The sequence below is a fragment of the Ranitomeya variabilis genome, chromosome 5 (assembly GCF_051348905.1).
Source record: "Ranitomeya variabilis isolate aRanVar5 chromosome 5, aRanVar5.hap1, whole genome shotgun sequence".
Classification (NCBI taxonomy): domain Eukaryota; kingdom Metazoa; phylum Chordata; class Amphibia; order Anura; family Dendrobatidae; genus Ranitomeya; species Ranitomeya variabilis.
Genome location: NC_135236.1, coordinates 416404694 through 416423719, shown reverse-complemented (window position 1 = coordinate 416423719; position 19026 = coordinate 416404694). Strand labels below are relative to the sequence as shown.

General features: G+C 42.0%; 1 protein-coding gene across 1 annotated transcript in view; it reads right to left on the bottom strand.

Annotated features, from left to right (window-relative positions):
* Positions 1 to 19026, bottom strand: part of WIF1 (Wnt inhibitory factor 1) — a 230938-nt gene that overhangs the window by 24894 nt on the left and 187018 nt on the right. The window contains exon 4 of the mRNA XM_077265198.1: positions 8562 to 8702. Within this exon, the coding sequence (XP_077121313.1) occupies positions 8562 to 8702 (141 nt within the window). The remainder of the gene's footprint in view (positions 1 to 8561; positions 8703 to 19026) is intronic.

The following is a 19026-nucleotide window of genomic DNA, read 5'->3' as shown; positions in this document are numbered from 1 at the left end:
TTAGAAGTATGTACGCTAATTTCACCAAATTTTTAGAGATAAGCTGAGCCATTTATAATGTTATAATGCATGAATACTAATAACCTATATAAAGACTGACCAAATGATATCATAAAGAGTTCTGTTCTGATGATAAGAGCGTTAGAGACGTCTCAGAACTGCTACTGTTACAATCAGTGCTGGCGTCATTGTACCCGCCTTCAGACATATATGCAACCAACAAGAAGTGAGAGCTGCGAAACGTGAGCCTCGGGAACGCAAGTGCCGACACTGTTTGAACTGTGCCGACATGGGAGCTGACTATAGGTATTTTTATTTTAATTGGGGGCAAACATTCAGATTGAGATGGGGTTGTCAGAGTAGTGGACAGCCCCTTTAAAAGTAAAGATAATAAAAATTTAAAAAAATACATATACCGGTTTGTGGTATCGCCGCATCGAAAAAAAGTCCAATCTATCAAACTATAAAAATAACTACCCCAATTGGTAAACACAAAAAAATTAAAAACGACAAAATTCTGGCGTCTGAAATATCACAAAAAAGGCAGAAATAAGCAGACAAAAACATATCAGGAAAAACATAATATCGTCCCTCAAAAAATAAGCCCTCACACAGCTCCATCTACCCCAAAATTGAAAAAATACGAATCTCGGAAAATGGCAACACAGTAAAATAAAAATCATATTTTCTAATTCTGATTTTTTTTCAACTTTGGTATTGATGTAATCGTATTGATGAGGAGAATCATATTTGCCTGTCATTTTTACCATACATTCTATGACGTAAAAACAATTAATAAAAAACATATTAGAATTCTGGTTTTTTACAGTTTCACTGCACTTGGAATTTTTTTTTTCCCTTTTGGTGTCATTCTAAAGTACAACTCATCCCACAAAAAACAAGCCCTCATACGTCTATATCAGGGGTCCTGTGGCTTGCGGGCCTGTGATGTGTGGCTCACAGCTGTCTGCCAGTCTGGTGCATTAGCACCAGGTGTAGCAAACTGCTATTAAAATAACAGCATTAAGGAATGGGCTCAATAGCATTAAATGAAAAATGCCAGCAAAAAGCACAATAAATATGTTTCAAACACTTTCTGCTGTGGGCCATTTTTTTTTTTTTTTTTTTATTTCTCACTTTCTTCCAATAGCCATCATTTTTTTTATTTTTCTGTCCAAATAGACCACAGGTCCCCAGCCTTTCTGACCTTGAGAGCCACATTCAGCTATGAAAGGGGGTCGCAAGCCATATTCAGCTCTGAGAGAGGGTTGTACGCCACATCCACAGTAGTGGCACCCATAGCCCCCTATACCGGTATAATGACAGCCCAAGGTTTTCCACTGACACACCAGGCTTCAGGGTTTCCTATGTTACCCCATCCACATCTGCTCTTCTGTGCAGGGCTGCACACAAAAGTCACCATCTAGAGATCTGCTCTTAAAAAATAAATTACAGTAAAGGAAAGCCTACAGAGAAAAAAGCCATTTATAAAGCATGTTACATTTTCATAAAAACACAATTTACGCAAAGAAGGACCAGTAATGTCTAGCCAAAATAAAAGAAGAACAAACTCAGGGATCCATATTGGTTAGGCATTTGCTGCCTCCTGCAGTGTATTACTGGTTATAACTATGTGATGACTGCATGTAGCTCTGGCTAATGCCTCAAAAATAGTTCAAACCATCAGTTAGATAAAGCAGCTATATAGAGAAAAATATCCCAAAAACGTCAAACTGATGTGCAGGATTGATTAACAAGTACATGAAATGTTTAGTTTAAGTTACTGTGCTAAAGTAAATGCCAAGACCCAATAAATCTAAAGTTCCACATGTTTATTCTATATAGGATGATGAACAATGGATTATAGTGAATCATTAAACACATGGAGAACTGCATATCTGAGTGCTATTTGGCTAATCATAAAATACTTATATTAAAAGGACTTGAAGGAAGAAAAGAACACATCCATTTCAAGTACAGAAAGCTAAAAGTATTCCAGGTCAATCTAAACTTCTTATTCAAAGGTGTCACTTGTTTTCCATAAAATGAGGAAACAAATTAAATGTGTGAAAGCACAGAAATATCTTCAACCAATGATATAATACATATTACTTGCAAAAACATAAGCAGATCCCTAAAAAGTAGAAAAACCTGTCACTCAGGAAAAGTTTCCCTTCATTCCTCTGATGATATTTGCTTCTATTGTTGACATCTACACTGTGTGCAGAATTATTAGGCAAGTTGTATTTTAGAGGATTGTTTTTATTATTGATCAACATCAATGTTCTCAATCAACCCAAAAGACTCATAAATATCAAAGCTTAATATTTTTTGAAGTTTAAGTGGATTTTTTTTAGATTTGGCAATCTTAGGAGGATATCTGTTTGCGCAGGTAACTATTACTGTGCAGAATTATTAGGCAACTTAATAAAAACCAAATATATTCCCATCTCACTTGTTTATTTTCACCAGGTAAACCAATACAACTGCACAAAATTTTGAAATAAACATTTCTGACATGCAAAAACAAAACCCCCAAAAATTAGAGACCAATATAGCCACCTTTCTTTATGATGACACTCAACAGCCTTCCATCCATAGATTCTGTCAGTTGCTTGATCTGTTTATGATCAACATTGCGTGCAGCAGCCACCACAGCCTCCCAGACACTGTTCCGAGAGGTGGACTGTTTTCCCTCCCTGTAGATCTCACATTTTATGAGTGACCACAGGTTCTCTATGGGGTTCAGATCAGGTGAACAAGGGGGCCATGTCATTATTTTTTTGGTCAAGCTCCCCTGATCCCACAACTTTGCAGCGGTGAACCGGACTCCCAGCACGAGGAAGATCCGCAGCTACACCACCTTATCGGCACCTAGTAAGTACATGTGTACAACTATTGCAAGCCATCTATCTGTCTATCACATGTTTTAGTACTACTCTCAGGGGATTAGTTAGCCCCCATACACAAGCGCAGGTGATATACTATCGTTTTTCCTCCTCCTAGCTCACAGGGTACGCACAGACCCTGCTCTTATCACCAGCAGCTATCTCCTATCCCCCGCTCCTCCTCCCCACCTTCCACTCTCCGAGCGCCAGTGTATCCCTTTTTTCTTTATTTCGATTATTTTTTCTTCTTTGAAACCTTTACTGGCCAGCCACGCTGTGGAGTAGTTGGAGGCATGTGATGGAGCATTGTCCTGCATGAAAATCATGTTTTTCTTGAACGATACCGACTTCTTCCTGTACCACTGTTTGAAGAAGTTGTCTTCCAGAAGCTGGCAGTAGGTCTGGGAGTTGAGCTTCACTCCATCCTCAACCCGAAAAGGTCCCACAAGTTCATCTTTGATGATACTAGCCCATACCAGTACCCCACCTCCACCTTGCTGGCATCTGAGTCAGAGTGGAGCTCTCTGCCCTTTACTGATCCAGCCTCTGGCCCACCACTCATTTCATCAGTCCATAAAACCTTTGAAAAGTCAGTCTTAAGATATTTCTTGGCCCAGTCTTGACGTTTTATCTTATGTTTCTTGTTTAAAGGTGGTCGTTTTTCAGCCTTCCTTACCTTGGCCATGTCCCTGAGTATCGCACACCTTGTGTCTCTGAGTATCGTACAAAAAGTTACTTCAGTAATGGTGCAGCTCTGAAATATGGCAAAACTGGTGGCAAATGGCATCTTGGCAGCTTCACACTTGATTTTCCTCAATTCATGGGCAGTTATTTTGTGCCTTTTTTGCCCAACACGCTTCTTGCGACCCTGTTGGCTATTTGCCATGAAACGCTTGATTATTCGGTGATCACACTTCAAAAGTTTGGCATTTTCAAGACTGCTGCATCCCTCTGCAAGACATCTCACAATTTTGGACTTTTCAGAGCCCGTCAAATCTCTCTTCTGACCCATTTTGCCAAAGGAAAGGAAGTTGCCTAATAATTAAGCACACCTTATATAGGGTTTTGATGTCATTAGACAACACCCCTCCTCATTACAGAGATGCATATCACCTGATTTACTTAATCGGTACTTGGCTCTCAAGCCTGAACAGCTTGGAGTAGGACAACATGTATAAAAAGTATCATGTGATCAAAATATAACTTGCCTATTAATTCTGCACAGTGTATACATTTAACCCCTTAATGACCACCAATACACCTTTTAACAGCAGCAGTTAAGGGTTTTTATTCCTCAGCGTCGCTTTTTAACGGCGCCCAAAAATAAGGGTATAGTGCCCCCAGCATTGAACATGATTTGGGTCGGTTTTTACTGTCCCCATTGTTGCGATCGCCAAAAAAAAAAGAGTCAGAGATCCCATTTGTTTCTCTCTCCTCTGATATGATCTAGCATACCGGAGGAGAGAGAAATAGGGTCCCCCGGTCCCTCCAGCTCTGTCCCCGGCCCTTGGTGTCTTCCGGGAAGAAAATGTCGGGCGCATGCACAGTGTATCCGCCGAGATCTACTGGCTGGCACCCAGCAGCAATAGGAGATTTTTCCTATTGGTTCTTTTTGATCACTATGATAGACCCTATCACAGTGATCAAAATAAAAAAATAAATAGTAAATCAAACTCCCTTTATCAGCCCTTTAGTTAGGTAAAAATAATAAAATAAAAAAATGTATTTTTTCCATTGTGTTTGGGTTAGGGTTAGAGGTAGGGTTAGGGCTGTAGTTAGGGTTGGGGTTGGGGATAGGATTAGAGCTAGTCTTAGGGTTGGGCTGGGGTTAGGGTTGGGGTTAGGGTTGTGTTGGGGATAGGGTTGTGGTGTTGGGATTAGGGTTGTGGTTAGGGTTATGGTTAGGGTTGGGATTAGGGCTAGGGTTGTGTAGGGGTTAGGGTTGGGGTTAGGGCTGTGCTAGGGCTGGAGTTAGAATTGGGGGGTTTCCACTGTTTAGGTACATCAGGGGGTCTCAAAACATGACATGGCGCCCGCCATTGATTCCAGCCAATTTTGCATTCAAAATGTCAAACGGTGCTCTCTCCCTTCTGAGCCCTGCCATGCACCCAAACAGTGGCTTTCCCCCATATAGGGGGTAATCGGTGTAATCAGAAGAAATTGCACAACAAATTTTGTGGTCCATTTTCTCCTGATACCCTTGTGAAAAGAAAAAAGTTTGGTTTCCAAAGTAAATTTTTTGTGAAAAAAAAGAAAAATGTTCATTTTTTTCTTCCACATTGCTTTAGTTCTCGTGAAGCACCTAAAGGGTTAATAAACTTCTTAAATGTGGTTTTTGCACCTTGAGGGGTGCAGTTTTTAGAATGGTGTCACTTTTGGGTATTTTCTGTTATATTGACCCCCCAAACTTACTTCAAATGTGAGGTTGTCCCTAAAAAAATGATTTTGTAAATTTTGTGGGAAAAAATGAGAAATCGCTGGTCAAGGTTTAACTCTTATTGAGTCCTAACAAAAAAAAAAATGTTTCAAAAATTGTGCTGATGTAAAGTTGACATGTGGGAATTGTTATTTATTAACTATTGTGTGTGTCACCACTCTCTGATTTAAGGGTAAAAAAATAAAAATTTTTGCCAAATTTCCATGTTTCTAAATAAATAAACACAAGTAATATCAAAATTTTTTTACATGAAGTACAATATGTCACGAAAAAACAAAATTCAGAATCAGTGCGATCCGTTGAAGCATTCCAGAGCTATAACCTCATAAAGTGACAGTGGTCAGAATTGTAAAAATTGGCTTGGTCATTAAGTACAAAATTGGCTCTGTCACTAAAGGGTTAAAGACAGTCTGTCATCAGGGTGCCCCCCAAACAGCTTACATGGTCAGGTAGCTCTTGTTATGATAAGTCAAGTAGCGTACAACCCTTTTAATATAGCTGTGAATGATAGAAGAGTCTCCTAAACTGTAGCCACTCTTTAGGAAGTCATTTTAATCCATGTTAAAGAGAATCTGTTATCATGGTCCATACAGCCCCATGGTCCTTCCAGCTTACATGGTCAGATAGCTCTTGCAAAGATAAGTCAATTCATACTATACTTTATACAGTCCTATACTCCATAATCAATAGATCCATGTTTTTATTTTTATCAATACACAAATGATAACACAAGGGCTCTGCTCTGCTCATAGGTCCCATCCTATGCCAACCTAGTCCTAGCTAAAGTCACCGCCTTGCGCCTCCCAATACTGCTTGACCACAAGATTTCCTTCCAGTAGGAGATGCCAAGCCTGCCAGGCAAATGCTTGGATTTGGGTGACAGAGACATGGGAAGGGCTCTGTCACGCCCAGAGCACTTGTAATCTCATTTGCATATTGATAACAATGTGGATTTTATGAATAAGGCGTTGTGGACTTTATAATGAAAACTATGGATTGGTTTACATTTACAAGGACTACATGACCATCTAAGGCTGGTTTCACACTTGCGGAGGGCAGAGCTGCGGAGGGCTGCGTACTTCCTCCATTAAGCTCTGCCCAAAATGCAACATGTTGCGTTCGGCCCAGCGTCAAAACTACGCATGCGGAAGCATCCGCATACATCCGCATGGCCTACGTATCCAATGTTAAAGACAGGTACGCAGGACGCATGCAGACGTAGGCGGAGCTGAATGAAAGAGGTGCGGCAGTGGGTGGGGCTTAATGGAGGAAGTACTCAGCCCTCTGCAGCTCTGCCCTACGCAAGTGTGAAACCATGCAGAAAAGGAGAAAAATAGGAGCAAATAGGTGTTTATATGATACAAAATACTTTATTAAATGACATACAAATTACATGCTTAGTAGCAAAAAACATAAAAACATATTAACAGCACATGCAATGCCCAAGGATGTAAAAATGAGAAGGAGAAACCCCCGGTGTGCGCTGTCAAAAGAGATCACCAAATGCTTATATACAGTGTATAAGGTATGCTGCTATGTGTACAAAGCTACCTATGATAGCATAAAGACGCCATGTGGCTTTAAGATGAAAAAGTGGGCTAGCAGCACTTACCGATGGGAGTCTCCAATGCAGGGCACACCGGATGGGATCCACAAAACGCAACCCCCGACGCGCGTTTCGCTCGCTGAAAGATGGCTTTCTCAAGGGGAGATAGGATGTGGATCCCATCCGGTGTGCCCTGCGGGGGTTTCTCCTTCTCGTTTTTACATCCTTGGGCATTGCATGTGCTGTTAATATGTTTTTATGTTTTTTGCTACTAAGCATGTAATTTGTACGTCATTTAATAAAGTATTTTGTATCATATAAACACCTATTTGCTCCTATTTTTCTCCTTTTCTGCATGTGTATTATGGAGTTGGTTTTTCTTTGAGGTGGGGGGACGCCCTGCACTACTTAGAGCTCTCACCCCCTCCCTGTATCTGATATGTTGCCTGGTTTTGTTACCGCAAGTGTGAAACCAGCCTAAGTGGTTTGGATGGATGGATTGCACCTTGATCACAGATTCCCTTTAACATAGATTACTATTACTTCCTAACGACTGGCTACAGTTCAGAGGTCTCCTTTATTATTCAGAGCAATTGTAACATCCCTGCCAAGGTGTCTCCTGCCAATTGCCAAGAAGCATCAGGTACTTAAGGCATCCCCACCCCTAGGGGGATGCCTGAGCAATGTACTTTCTCAGTTAGTGTCTTGCTCCTGAGTTGCCAGGTCCTGTCTTGCTTTGTCTCTCGTTTCTGCCACCCAGGGGGCTTCGTACCCTGGCCCGTACCTGTATCTTGTGTATCTCTCTACTTGCTCGCACCTGTCACTAGTGTTTCGTCCCTCAGTGGGATCAGCTGCTACAGCCAGGCACAACCCTGGAGTGGTACCTGGCAGCTACCTGCCGCACAAGCCTCACCTCACCATCAGAGGCTCCAGTGAACACCAAGGTAGCTGCTTAGTCATGCCCCTTCCAGGGTAGTCTGGTTTGTGGCACAGTGGGGCCACAATCCCACCATCACGCCTTTCAGTCTGGGCGAGAGCATTACAGCTATATTTAAGGGGTTGTACACTACTTGACTTATCTTTTCTAAGAGCTACCTGACCATGTAAGCCGTTTGGGGGTGCACTCTGTATAGCTCTATTAAAGGCCTCATACACTACTTTTATATTGATGACCAATCTTCAGGATAGCCCATCAATATCTCATCAGCTGTTCCTGGAGTCCATCATGACCGAACATGATCAGTTGTAGAGGTACACAGCACAGCTTCATCAAACTTATAGTGCAGATCCTCTCCTTTTTCAATAGTTGTGGATGGAATTGGCTGCAGTGTTGATGTCATGTCAACATCACAGGAGCCAATCAGTGATTGCAGCGGTTCCGAAGGGTGAATTCTGACTACATGGGAATAGCCACCGAGCTCACTGACTGGCAGAAAGAAGACAACCCCTTTACAGAAACAAATTGACAATGCCTGCTCATGCAGTAATTGCAAGACATCAGCATGTGGAAGGTATGGTGTTTTTTCTTTTTCATGCCTGCATAAAAATCTGCATCAAAAATGCAGGCATGCAAAAGAAAAGGCATAAAAACTGTAGATGAAGAGAGACTTCTCTGTAGCGAGACAACCCTTTTAGGCTGATATTTCAAAATGGTTTGTTTTTAGGTAAATCACATAGATTTCACACTCACCTTGCTGACATGTTTTGAAAAAGATGGCATTTTGCGGTGTTTGTAGAATCACATTGCCTTCTGAATTCATAACAATTATATTGACTTCAAATGCTGCCACTCCATCTTGATTGCCAAGGCAAGGAAATCCAACCTGAACGACTGAAGAACAATAACAGGAATGTCCAATGTCACTATGTGCTAAATAAAAACAAGTTATTCTAATTGGTTCTGATCAGCAGAATATAAGGACAGCGGTGTACCATCAAGCATCAACATATGAGAGTGGTAATACCTGGTACCTAATGGAGGTGGCCCACGAGAAACATTTATTACACAACCACAAGAAAGATAATAAATGTATTACACTGGTGTTTCCATGCAAACCATGGAATGCTGTTCTCGCCTTTCTTAGTTCCATAGATATTGACTGAAGCGCTAGAGTACATGTTTGACCAACAATTATTTCAAGATTGGGACATGGGTCCCAATTTCTCGTGGTGGATGCTATCAATGTCTAAGCTCTTATCCTAAAACTGATAAACATATGGCTCGTTCAGACAAGCATATTAAACATCTGTGTACTGTCAGTACGCAAAATAGGTATCGTATGGATAGCAAATGGACTAATGGTAGTTCACATGAACTTCTTTACACATGGACCGATGGTCTACATGTAAAAAAAACTGCAGCATTCAATACTTAGATCCGTTTTTCATAACTGAGTAACCAATAAGTTATTTGGATCTCAAAAACAGAACACAGACGAGTACCCATCTACGTGTCATGCGTTGCTCACTGATCCATATCAAATAATATCCCGTTTTTACAAACAGGAAGTTCAGACATTTTAGGCAGCAGAGCGCTGATGAGCTGTTCTAAGCTCTGTCATCGGCAATGCTTTGCCCTATGAATGTTGAGAAGATCTCTTGTCTTGGGCAGGACAGGCCTGAACTTTTTGGTATTAGACTTCCCTCCTACGGTGACAGAATCAAGAAGAAAGTCATGTGGAAGGAGATATACAAATGTACTCATCCCTAACTGTGACAAAGTCATAACTTCTGAAAAGCTATTGATCTGTCAGTACAATCAGGCAGGTCATACACTAAGGTATGTAACCCCCAATTATAACGTTTAATGTCCACATCATTAATACCACCGTATGTGCCCTAAATAGATGTTTATGATATCTAATCGCCTGATAATTAAGGCCGCCATATATGCCCTAAATAGATATTTATGATTTCTAATACCTGCATCATTAGTGACGCTGTATGTGCCCTAAACGTATGTTTATGACATTTAATTTCCTTATTATTTACGTGCCGTAAATAAATGTTTGATTTTTAATGCTCATGCAGCGCCCCAGAGTCCTGGTTGTTGCAGTGCTGATGCTAAGCCGCTAAGGGGGGCTATGGTACGTCTGATGGCACTGAAGGAGTTCACCTGACCAGGTATCACAGACACCAATACACTTCATAGTCTGGCCTCCAGGGGGGGAGCTAAGGGTGCTATGTATTAGGCCACTCCTCACAATCTCATAAAACTGGGGGTTAGGTAGGAAGTTAGTCAGAAGCTGACTGGGTTGGAGCCAGGCAACATCCTGTGGCAGGGGGTGTTGCAGGGGAAGATTCAGGGGGGTCGCTGTCAGGGGTGGGATCCTGACAGAGGCCTAGCGAACAGAAAGAACGTTACGGGACCGCGCCTGCACTTCATCGCGGCAGTACCCCAAGAAAGGACAAGAAGCGAGGTTTATTGTGCTGAGTGAGAAACGAGATCAACGCAACAAGGAGAAACACCAGTAGGAGTCGTGCTGTAAGACGAGGCAACATCCTACTGAGGCACGTAGCCGGTGGCCGGAAACGCCGAGGAAGTATTGAGCTCCAGGACTTACTTCAAACCTACGGCAGGGCAGTCAGTTATAGGCGGGCTGTCTCACTCAAATCACCTAAGAAGACATAGGGGGCAACATTTGGAGAGGGGCAACACTAGGGTCCCGGAAGAGCTCCGAGCCTACCCGTCATACGGGTGCGTCCTAGCCATATCATCTGGGGGGACGAAGAAGAACATCAAAATCGAGTTGTGAGGGAACTTCAGAAACAGACACAACAGTTGTGGGGACTATCCCGTAAGCACAGCAGGGGAGGACCACAACACACAAGCGCTAGAAGGTAGGCACAGATTTCCACCTGCAAAGGGAACTCTGGAGGTGCCATCGGACCGGCCGGACTCACGCAGCCCGGTTAACCGTATTCTGGACTGAGGATCCTGAAGCCTTCAGTAAAGAGGTAAAGAGACTGCAACCTGGTGTCCTCGTTATTTACTGCGACCTGCACCGCACCACAACCTCACATCACTCTCCACCTTCATTGGACGCCCCTCAGCAGGGTCATGGGCCGGGTCTAGCCACCGTGACAACCCCAGAACTGAGACAGAGAGGCCCGGTACCGGGTACCCCTCGGCCCTGCGGCAGTGGGGGCGCTCCACTCACATCATTAAAGTTGCCATATGTGCTTTAAATAGGTGTTTATGATATGCAATGACCATCATCATTGTTGCCATATGTGCCTTAAATAAATATATATACAGTATATATATATATATATATATATATATATATATATATATATATATACACACACATAAACAGCACAAAAAATAACTAAAGAAAAAAGTGAACTTTAACGCCTGAATGGCGTGGCGACGTTTCGGATATACTATCTTTTCTCAAGCTTGAGAAAGGATAGTATATCCGAAATGTCGCCACGCCATTCAGGCATTAAAGTTCACTTTTTTCTTTAGTTATTTTTTGTGCTGTTTTCCTTTTTTTGATTTTATGTCCGGAGATCACTGGATCGGTTGCACATTTGGAGGTAACACTGGATGCTGTTCCAATTAATATATATACACTCACCGGCCACTTTATTAGGTACACCATGCTAGTAACGGGTTGGACCCCCTTTTGCCTTCAGAACTGCCTCAATTCTTCGTGGCATAGATTCAACAAGGTGCTGGAAGCATTCCTCAGAGATTTTGGTCCATATTGACATGATGGCATCACACAGTTGCCGCAGATTTGTCGGCTGCACATCCCAAAGATGCTCCATACAAGGCAGGATGGATCCATGCTTTCATGTTGTTTACGCCAAATTCTGACCCTACCATCCGAATGTCGCAGCAGAAATCGAGACTCATCAGACCAAGCAACGTTTTTCCAATCTTCTACTGTCCAATTTCGATGAGCTTGTACAAATTGTAGCCTCAGTTTCCTGTTCTTAGCTGAAAGGAGTGGTACCCGGTGTGGTCTTCTGCTGCTGTAGCCCATCTGCCTCAAAGTTCGACGCACTGTGCGTTCAGAGATGCTCTTAGGCCTACCTTGGTTGTAACGGGTGGCGATTTGAGTCACTGTTGCCTTTCTATCAGCTCGAACCAGTCTGCCCATTCTCCTCTGACCTCTGGCATCAACAAGGCATTTCCGCCCACAGAACTGCCGCTCACTGGATTTTTTTTTCTTTTTCGGACCATTCTCTGTAAACCCTAGAGATGGTTGTGCGTGAAAATCCCAGTAGATCAGCAGTTTCTGAAATACTCAGACCAGCCCTTCTGGCACCAACAACCATGCCACGTTCAAAGGCACTCAAATCACCTTTCTTCCCCATACTGATGCTCGGTTTGAACTGCAGGAGATTGTCTTGACCATGTCTACATGCCTAAATGCAGTGAGTTGCCGCCATGTGATTGGCTGATTAGAAATTAAGTGTTAACAAGAAGTTGGACAGGTGTACCTAATAAAGTGGCCGGTGAGTGTATATATATATATATATATATATATATATATATATATATATATATTTATTTATTTCTTTTACATAAATGTTTTTTCTATATTTTTAAGAGGATGCTGGATCTGTTATGACCAACATAGGAGGGAAATTCAGTAGAGGCTTAAAAATGGGCTCACAGCACTGTGCAAATGGCCCTCTATGTACCTGAAAAAACTTAATTTTCTCTCTGCAGTCATATATTTGCGTGTGTAAGTAGAAAATTCTTTGGATTGAAAAATATTTCAAATTTAAGATTGTCATTCATGTATGTTTTTAATACTCTAGATTGGTTTCTATTCAGAGCAGACATCCAATATGTCTGGCAGTTGGCTTGACTACCATTTCTGAGGACGTTGGCAATGTAGGAACAGAAGATAGTAGTGAAGCTACCTCTATGACTGAACAGATTTATGATCCTTATTGGAGAGTATTCATGGATACCACATGCACTAAAATTGGAACCACTAATCACACTACATAACTGGTTAACAACTGTGCAGACCACAGCTACCCTGTCAACCACTGTTCCAGCTACAGCCTTGTGCTCATCAAGTGGTCCTAAGAGAGGCCAAAAAGTAAGGACACTCTCTCTGCTGCCACCCTCATAGACAGTCAGATTCTGCAATAACTCAGTAGATTTGTAGATGAAGATGGTGATGATATTGTTGCTCGCAGTCTGGGTCCTTGGTTTAGCATGTTCCTGAAAATGTATGGACTCGTATGCATTCATGCACTTTAGCAGGACTATATGCTGGATCACCAGCACTTGAGAGATGGTGATTAATTGGTCACACCAGTATTCAACCTCCTATTCCTCAACCTCCTCTATTTCCAGCTATTCCTATGCCTATTATGTCCCCGTCAGACTGAGTCAGTCCTTCATATAATAGTTGGTAATCCCTTTTTCACAGTGCCAGGAATGGCCTACCTACTCCACACATCAAAATAATTCAGCATATCATGCTAACCCCCCCTTCAGCCATCAATGTCCGACTACAGTACAGGCAAACATCAAGGGCAGCATCCAGGTTTTCCATCCACTCATAATCTACTATATAATTGTCTAAGGGGTACTTCCGTCTTTCTGTCTGTCGGTCTTTCTGTCTGTCTGCCACGGATATTCATTGGTCGCGGCCTCAGTCTGTCATGGAATCCAAGTTGCTGATTGGTCGTGGCAAAATGCCCACGACCATTGCCACGACCAATCAGCGATGCGCACAGTCCGGAAGAAAATGGCCGCTCCTTACTCCCCGCACTCACTGCCCGGCGCCCGCATACTTCCCTCCGGTCACCGCTCACAGACGGTTAATGCCGGCGGTAATGGACCGCGTTATGCCATGGGTAACGCACTCCATAACCGCTGCTATTAACCCTGTGTGTCCCCAATTTTTTACTATTGATGCAGCCTACTGGGTGGTCCAGTGTGTAAAGCTGTGTTGTGTTCTATGCTACCACATTCTGCACATTTCACATTGGCTTCGCAATTCCTTGCAAAGTAAGATGTTGTAGTGCAGCATCTGAAGCAGATATTGTTTTATTTGAGAAAACCCTTGCAATCTTTTAAAGACTTCTCTCTGAAGACTCTGCATTTTAGCAAAGAATGAGGTTTCCTATGTAGGGCACACTGCTTGCTGAGATCCTTGGATTTGGCCTCTTCTTAAGAGAACTTATATGCTCCATAAGGAAAACCTGTGGAGGTAACATTAGTTTTGTGGACTGCCACCAGTGTTTTACAAGGTTTGATACAGGAGCAGTGGAACACGACAGAGTGACGTAAAAACTAGGGTAATTTATATTCCTGTTGAGTGACAAAGTCTATGAACACTGTGAAGGGATGAAACAGTACATTATGTATTCGTTTATAACAGGAACCGTGTGTGACCCACTCCTTCTGTCAGTTATAAGGGAGCTTTTGAACAACTGGGTTGACACCCCTGGCGGTGTCCAGGAATGCCAAACCTGGTAGATCTCCTTCTGCCTAAGCAACCTGTACCTTCATTACCAAGTTGCTCAGTTCACTGAGCTTTTGGTAACCCTTACTCAGTATTTTTGGAAAATTATCAACTCTCGTATGTGAAGCATTTTCTATAGCTTCTATTGACACATAACATTCATCAAATCTTTCCCAGACCATATGAAGGACCGTCTCCGGATACTTTACGTTAATTTCTCTGATTCTTTTGGCATGTTCAACAGACTAACTTCCAAGCCACATTACCAGGAGAGCTAACTCCTCATTACTGGAAAGGTCTATATCTCTGATGGCATTCTGGAAGGAGGCTTGCCATGCCATGAAATTCTCAGCTCGATTGGTGAACTTTACAATTCCCTTGATGACCAGCTTACGCTGTGCAAAGAACTTAGCAAAGTTCATCATGGTTTGGTCAATGCCGATACGAGCTGGTGTGCTGTTATGCTTTGAGTGTGGTCTAACACCATACCTTTTAGGAGCTTCTGGTTTAGGGAAGTCGGTGTAATACCATTCTGATGTGAAGGGTGTCCCTTTAAGTCAGAATGGAAGCTGTACCTTCTGTTCTGTCAAATGGTATTGCTGGCCAATGTCATTTAGTTGCATACTTTCTCGCTTGTAGTACTTCGGTTTAAGGTATGATCTCTGGTAATATGCATAGGTTGATTGATGTAGTGGATCAGGGTTATCATCTGTTCTGGGATGCTGGTGGATATACTCTGAGATGCATTGTGCTGGATCTTGTTGATCTAGGTCTGGTGTGAGTATGTTGCTGTATTTCTCAGATTCGGGAAACTCCATGGCTTCTAGCAACTCTGCCTTGGCTATTGCGGCTACTGCCTCTTTCTCTGCGGAAAGTATTTCCAGAGATGCTTGCAGGAGTGTGCTCACCGCTTCTTGACCTGCCTGCATGCATGCTTTTCTGCTTTTTGATCTGCCTCCAGGCGTGCTCTCTCTACTTCTCGATCTGCATGCAGACATTCTCTTTCTGCTCCTAGATCCACTTGCAGGTGTACTCTTTCTGCTTCTTGGTCAGCTTGTTTTAGCTTTAAATGCATCTCTTGTGCAATGAAGGAGGATCTGACTTTTGCCGCCTTAGCTTCCGCACGAGCGAAAGCAACACATTCTCTTATTGAAGACTTGGTAGAGCGGCTTGCTTGGGACCTCAACTTGACTGACAATGCTTGGCTAGCACACATTGCATTTCTGTATGCGGACTGCTGACTGTCTCTGTGCGGACCTGATCCCAGGTAGGAACAGACTTCAACACGGTCTGAATATATTGCATTTGCTGGAGGTCTGCACTCTCTTTACTTGTGAATGTATAGCGAATGCTGCAATCTCTGTACACAGTACAGTGTGACTGATGGAGGCTCCGTATAGTCCAATACACTATCTCTTGCAAGTAGCATCTGTTTTACTGTTCTGTCTTCTTACATGTTCTTATGGTGTGCAATCTGACGTGCAGCATAAACCTTCTCTGTCTTCCAAAATAAGCAGATCATTCTCTGTTGTCTAATTTGCTTATTGGTCAACAAGTTGATGTATATGAATCGAAATGTATGTGTTTGGTAAAACTACAAAAATACAAATAACAGGTATAAGTATTGAGCTTAGGATATCACATATCTATGACATTTACAATTAACAGTGAAAGCACACAGCAAGATGGAGCTTATACATGTGATCACATGACTTAGTAACAATCACCTAATCACCATATTCGGACTTACATATAAAATAGCAGAATGAAGAGATCCAGAATAAAGTTAAAATATCCAATGCTTTATTGTTTAATTCATAGAATAAAATATAAAGAACAATGCAATATAATACAAGAGCGCCCTAACTAAAGGGGAACGCTGGGTTACAACATATAGTACTCAAAAACAAGTATGACCCATATGGCAAACACACATGTCCATGCTACCTGGCTCAATAAAAGCTACCTAAGTATGCAATAAGAAATAAATAACACATATTACCAGAAGTAGAGATCAGATGAGTGCCTGCCTTATAGTGACCACAGCGTCCCACCTCACCCCAACGCACGTTTTGCAACCAGCTTCTTCCAGGGGTGGACATTTATGGACATTTAAAATACAGCGGGTGAAAAAAATATTGAACACATCACCGATTGTATAAGTTTATATATTTCTAAAGGTACTATTGGCACCAGGTGTCAGTAACAACCCATGCAATCCACACAGGCAAACAAATCAAACCATAGATGAACATAAATTACATTATGTGTAATATTGAGAAATGATAGGGAAAATGTATTGAACACAGGAAGAGAGAGAGGTGCAAAAAGCAATGGAAAGACATGACACCAGCTGAAATCTACCAGTAATTAGAAAGCAATCCTGCCACTTAGTGAAAAATATTATCAGCTGGTCATCTCATGATGGGTAAAACCAGTAAACTGTCTCAAAACCTTTGCAACCTTATTGTTTTAATACATACTGATAGCATTGATTACAGGATAATTTCTAAACTACTGAAAGTTTCAGTGAGCACTGTTTGGGATCATTATCCAGAAATGAAAAGAACATAATTTCACCATAAATCGGAAACGACCAGGTGCTCCCTGCAAGAATGAAAATAGCTATCAAAAGAGTTGTCCAAAAGCCAAGGACCACCTATGGAAATCTACAGAAAGGCCTGGAATCAGCATGTACAATTGTTTCAAAGAAAACTATGTCATGCACTCAACATCCATGGCTTGTATGCACACTCACCACACAAGATTCCATTGCTGAATAAAAAGCATGTTCAAGTGCGTTTAAAGTTTGATCAACAATATTTAGATAAACCTGTGAAATAGTGGGAGAATATAGTCTGGTCAGAAGAGACCAAAATTTAACTCTTTGGATGCCATAATACACACCATGTTTGGAGACTAAAAGGCACTACGTATCACCCCAAAAACACCATAACAAAAGTGAAGTTTGGAGGCAGGCACATCATGATGTGGGGCTCTTTGTCAGCATATGGCACTGGCAGAGCATAAAGCTGCTAGAATGGCCCAGCCAATCACGTGACCTAAATCAAATAGAAAAGGTATAGAAGGAAGTAAAGCTCAGAGTTCATAGAAAGAGCTCACTAAACCTTCGATTTGAAGAGTGTCTGTGTGGCAGAACGGCCAAAATCACACCTGAGCAATACAAGCACCTAGTTTGTCCATAGAGGAGGCGTCTTGAAGCTAAATTTCAGTGTGTTCAATACCTTTTCCCTGTGTCATTTCTCACTATTACATATAACTTAAATTTATGGACATCTATAGTTTGATTTAATTGCGGACGGGTTGTTGTTGACAAATGGTAAGAATTTCATATCAATAGAACCTTTAGAAATATATTTATTTACATAATTGGTGACATGTTCAATACTTATTTCACCAGCTGTACATTTTAACCCCTTCATGACCTTGGGATTTTCCGTTTTTCCGTGTTCGTTTTTTGCTCCCCTTCTTCCCAGAGCCATAACTTTTTTATTTTTCTGACAATATGGCCATGTGAGAGCTTATTTTTTGCGAAACAAGTTGTACTTTTGAACAACATCATTGGTTTTAGCATGTCGTGTACTAGAAAACGGGAAAAAAATTCCAAGTGCGGTGAAATTGCAACAAAAGTGCAATCCCACACTTGTTTTTTGATTGGCTTTTTTACTAGGTTCACTAAATGCTAAAACTAACCTGCCATCATGATTCTCCAGGTCATTACAAGTTCATAGACACCAAACATGTCTAGGTTCTCTTAGGTTCTTCCAAACTTTGCTGAAAAAAAAAAAAATTGCGCCATTTTCCGATACCTGTAGCGTCGCCATTTTTCATGACCTGGGTCAGGTGAAGGCTTATTTTTTGTGTGCTGAGCTGTTGTTTTTATTGATACCATTTTGGTGCAGATACAATCTTTTGATCGCTCGTTATTGCATTTTAATGCAATGTCGCGGCGACCAAAAAAACATAATTCTGGCGTTTCTAATTTTTTTTCTCGCTACGCCATTTAGCGATCAGGTTAATCATTTTTTTTATTGATGGAGCGGGCGATTCTGAACTCGGCGATACCAAATATGTGTAGGTTTGATTTTTTTTTATTGATTTATTTTGAATGGGGCAAAAGGGGGGTGATTTAAACTTTTATATTTTTTTTATTTTTTTCACATTTTTTTAAACTTTTTTTTGAACTTTTGCCATGCTTCAATAGCCTCCATAGGAGGCTAGAAGCTGTCACAACGCGATCAGCCCTGCTACATAGCAGCAATCATCAGATCGCTGCTATGCAGCAGAAATGCAGGTGTGCTATGAGCGCCGACCACAGGGGGGCGCTCACAGCAGGCCGGCATCAGTAACCATAGAGGTCACAAGGACCTCTATGGTTACAATGCAGAAGCATCGCTGACCCCCGTTCATGTGATGGGGGTCGGCGATGTGCTCATTTCCGGCCGCCCGGCCGGAAGCTCCGTTTAAATGCCGCTGTCAGTGTTTGACAGCGGCATTTAACTAGTTAATAGCGGTGGGTGAATCGCGATTTCACCCGCTCCTATTGCGGGCACATGTCAGCTGTTCAAAACAGCTGACATGTCCTGGCTTTGATGCGGGCTCACCGCCGGAGCCCTGCATCAAAGTGCAGTATCTGACCTCGGACGTACTATCCCGTCCGAGGTCAGAAAGAGGTTTTTTAAATTAATG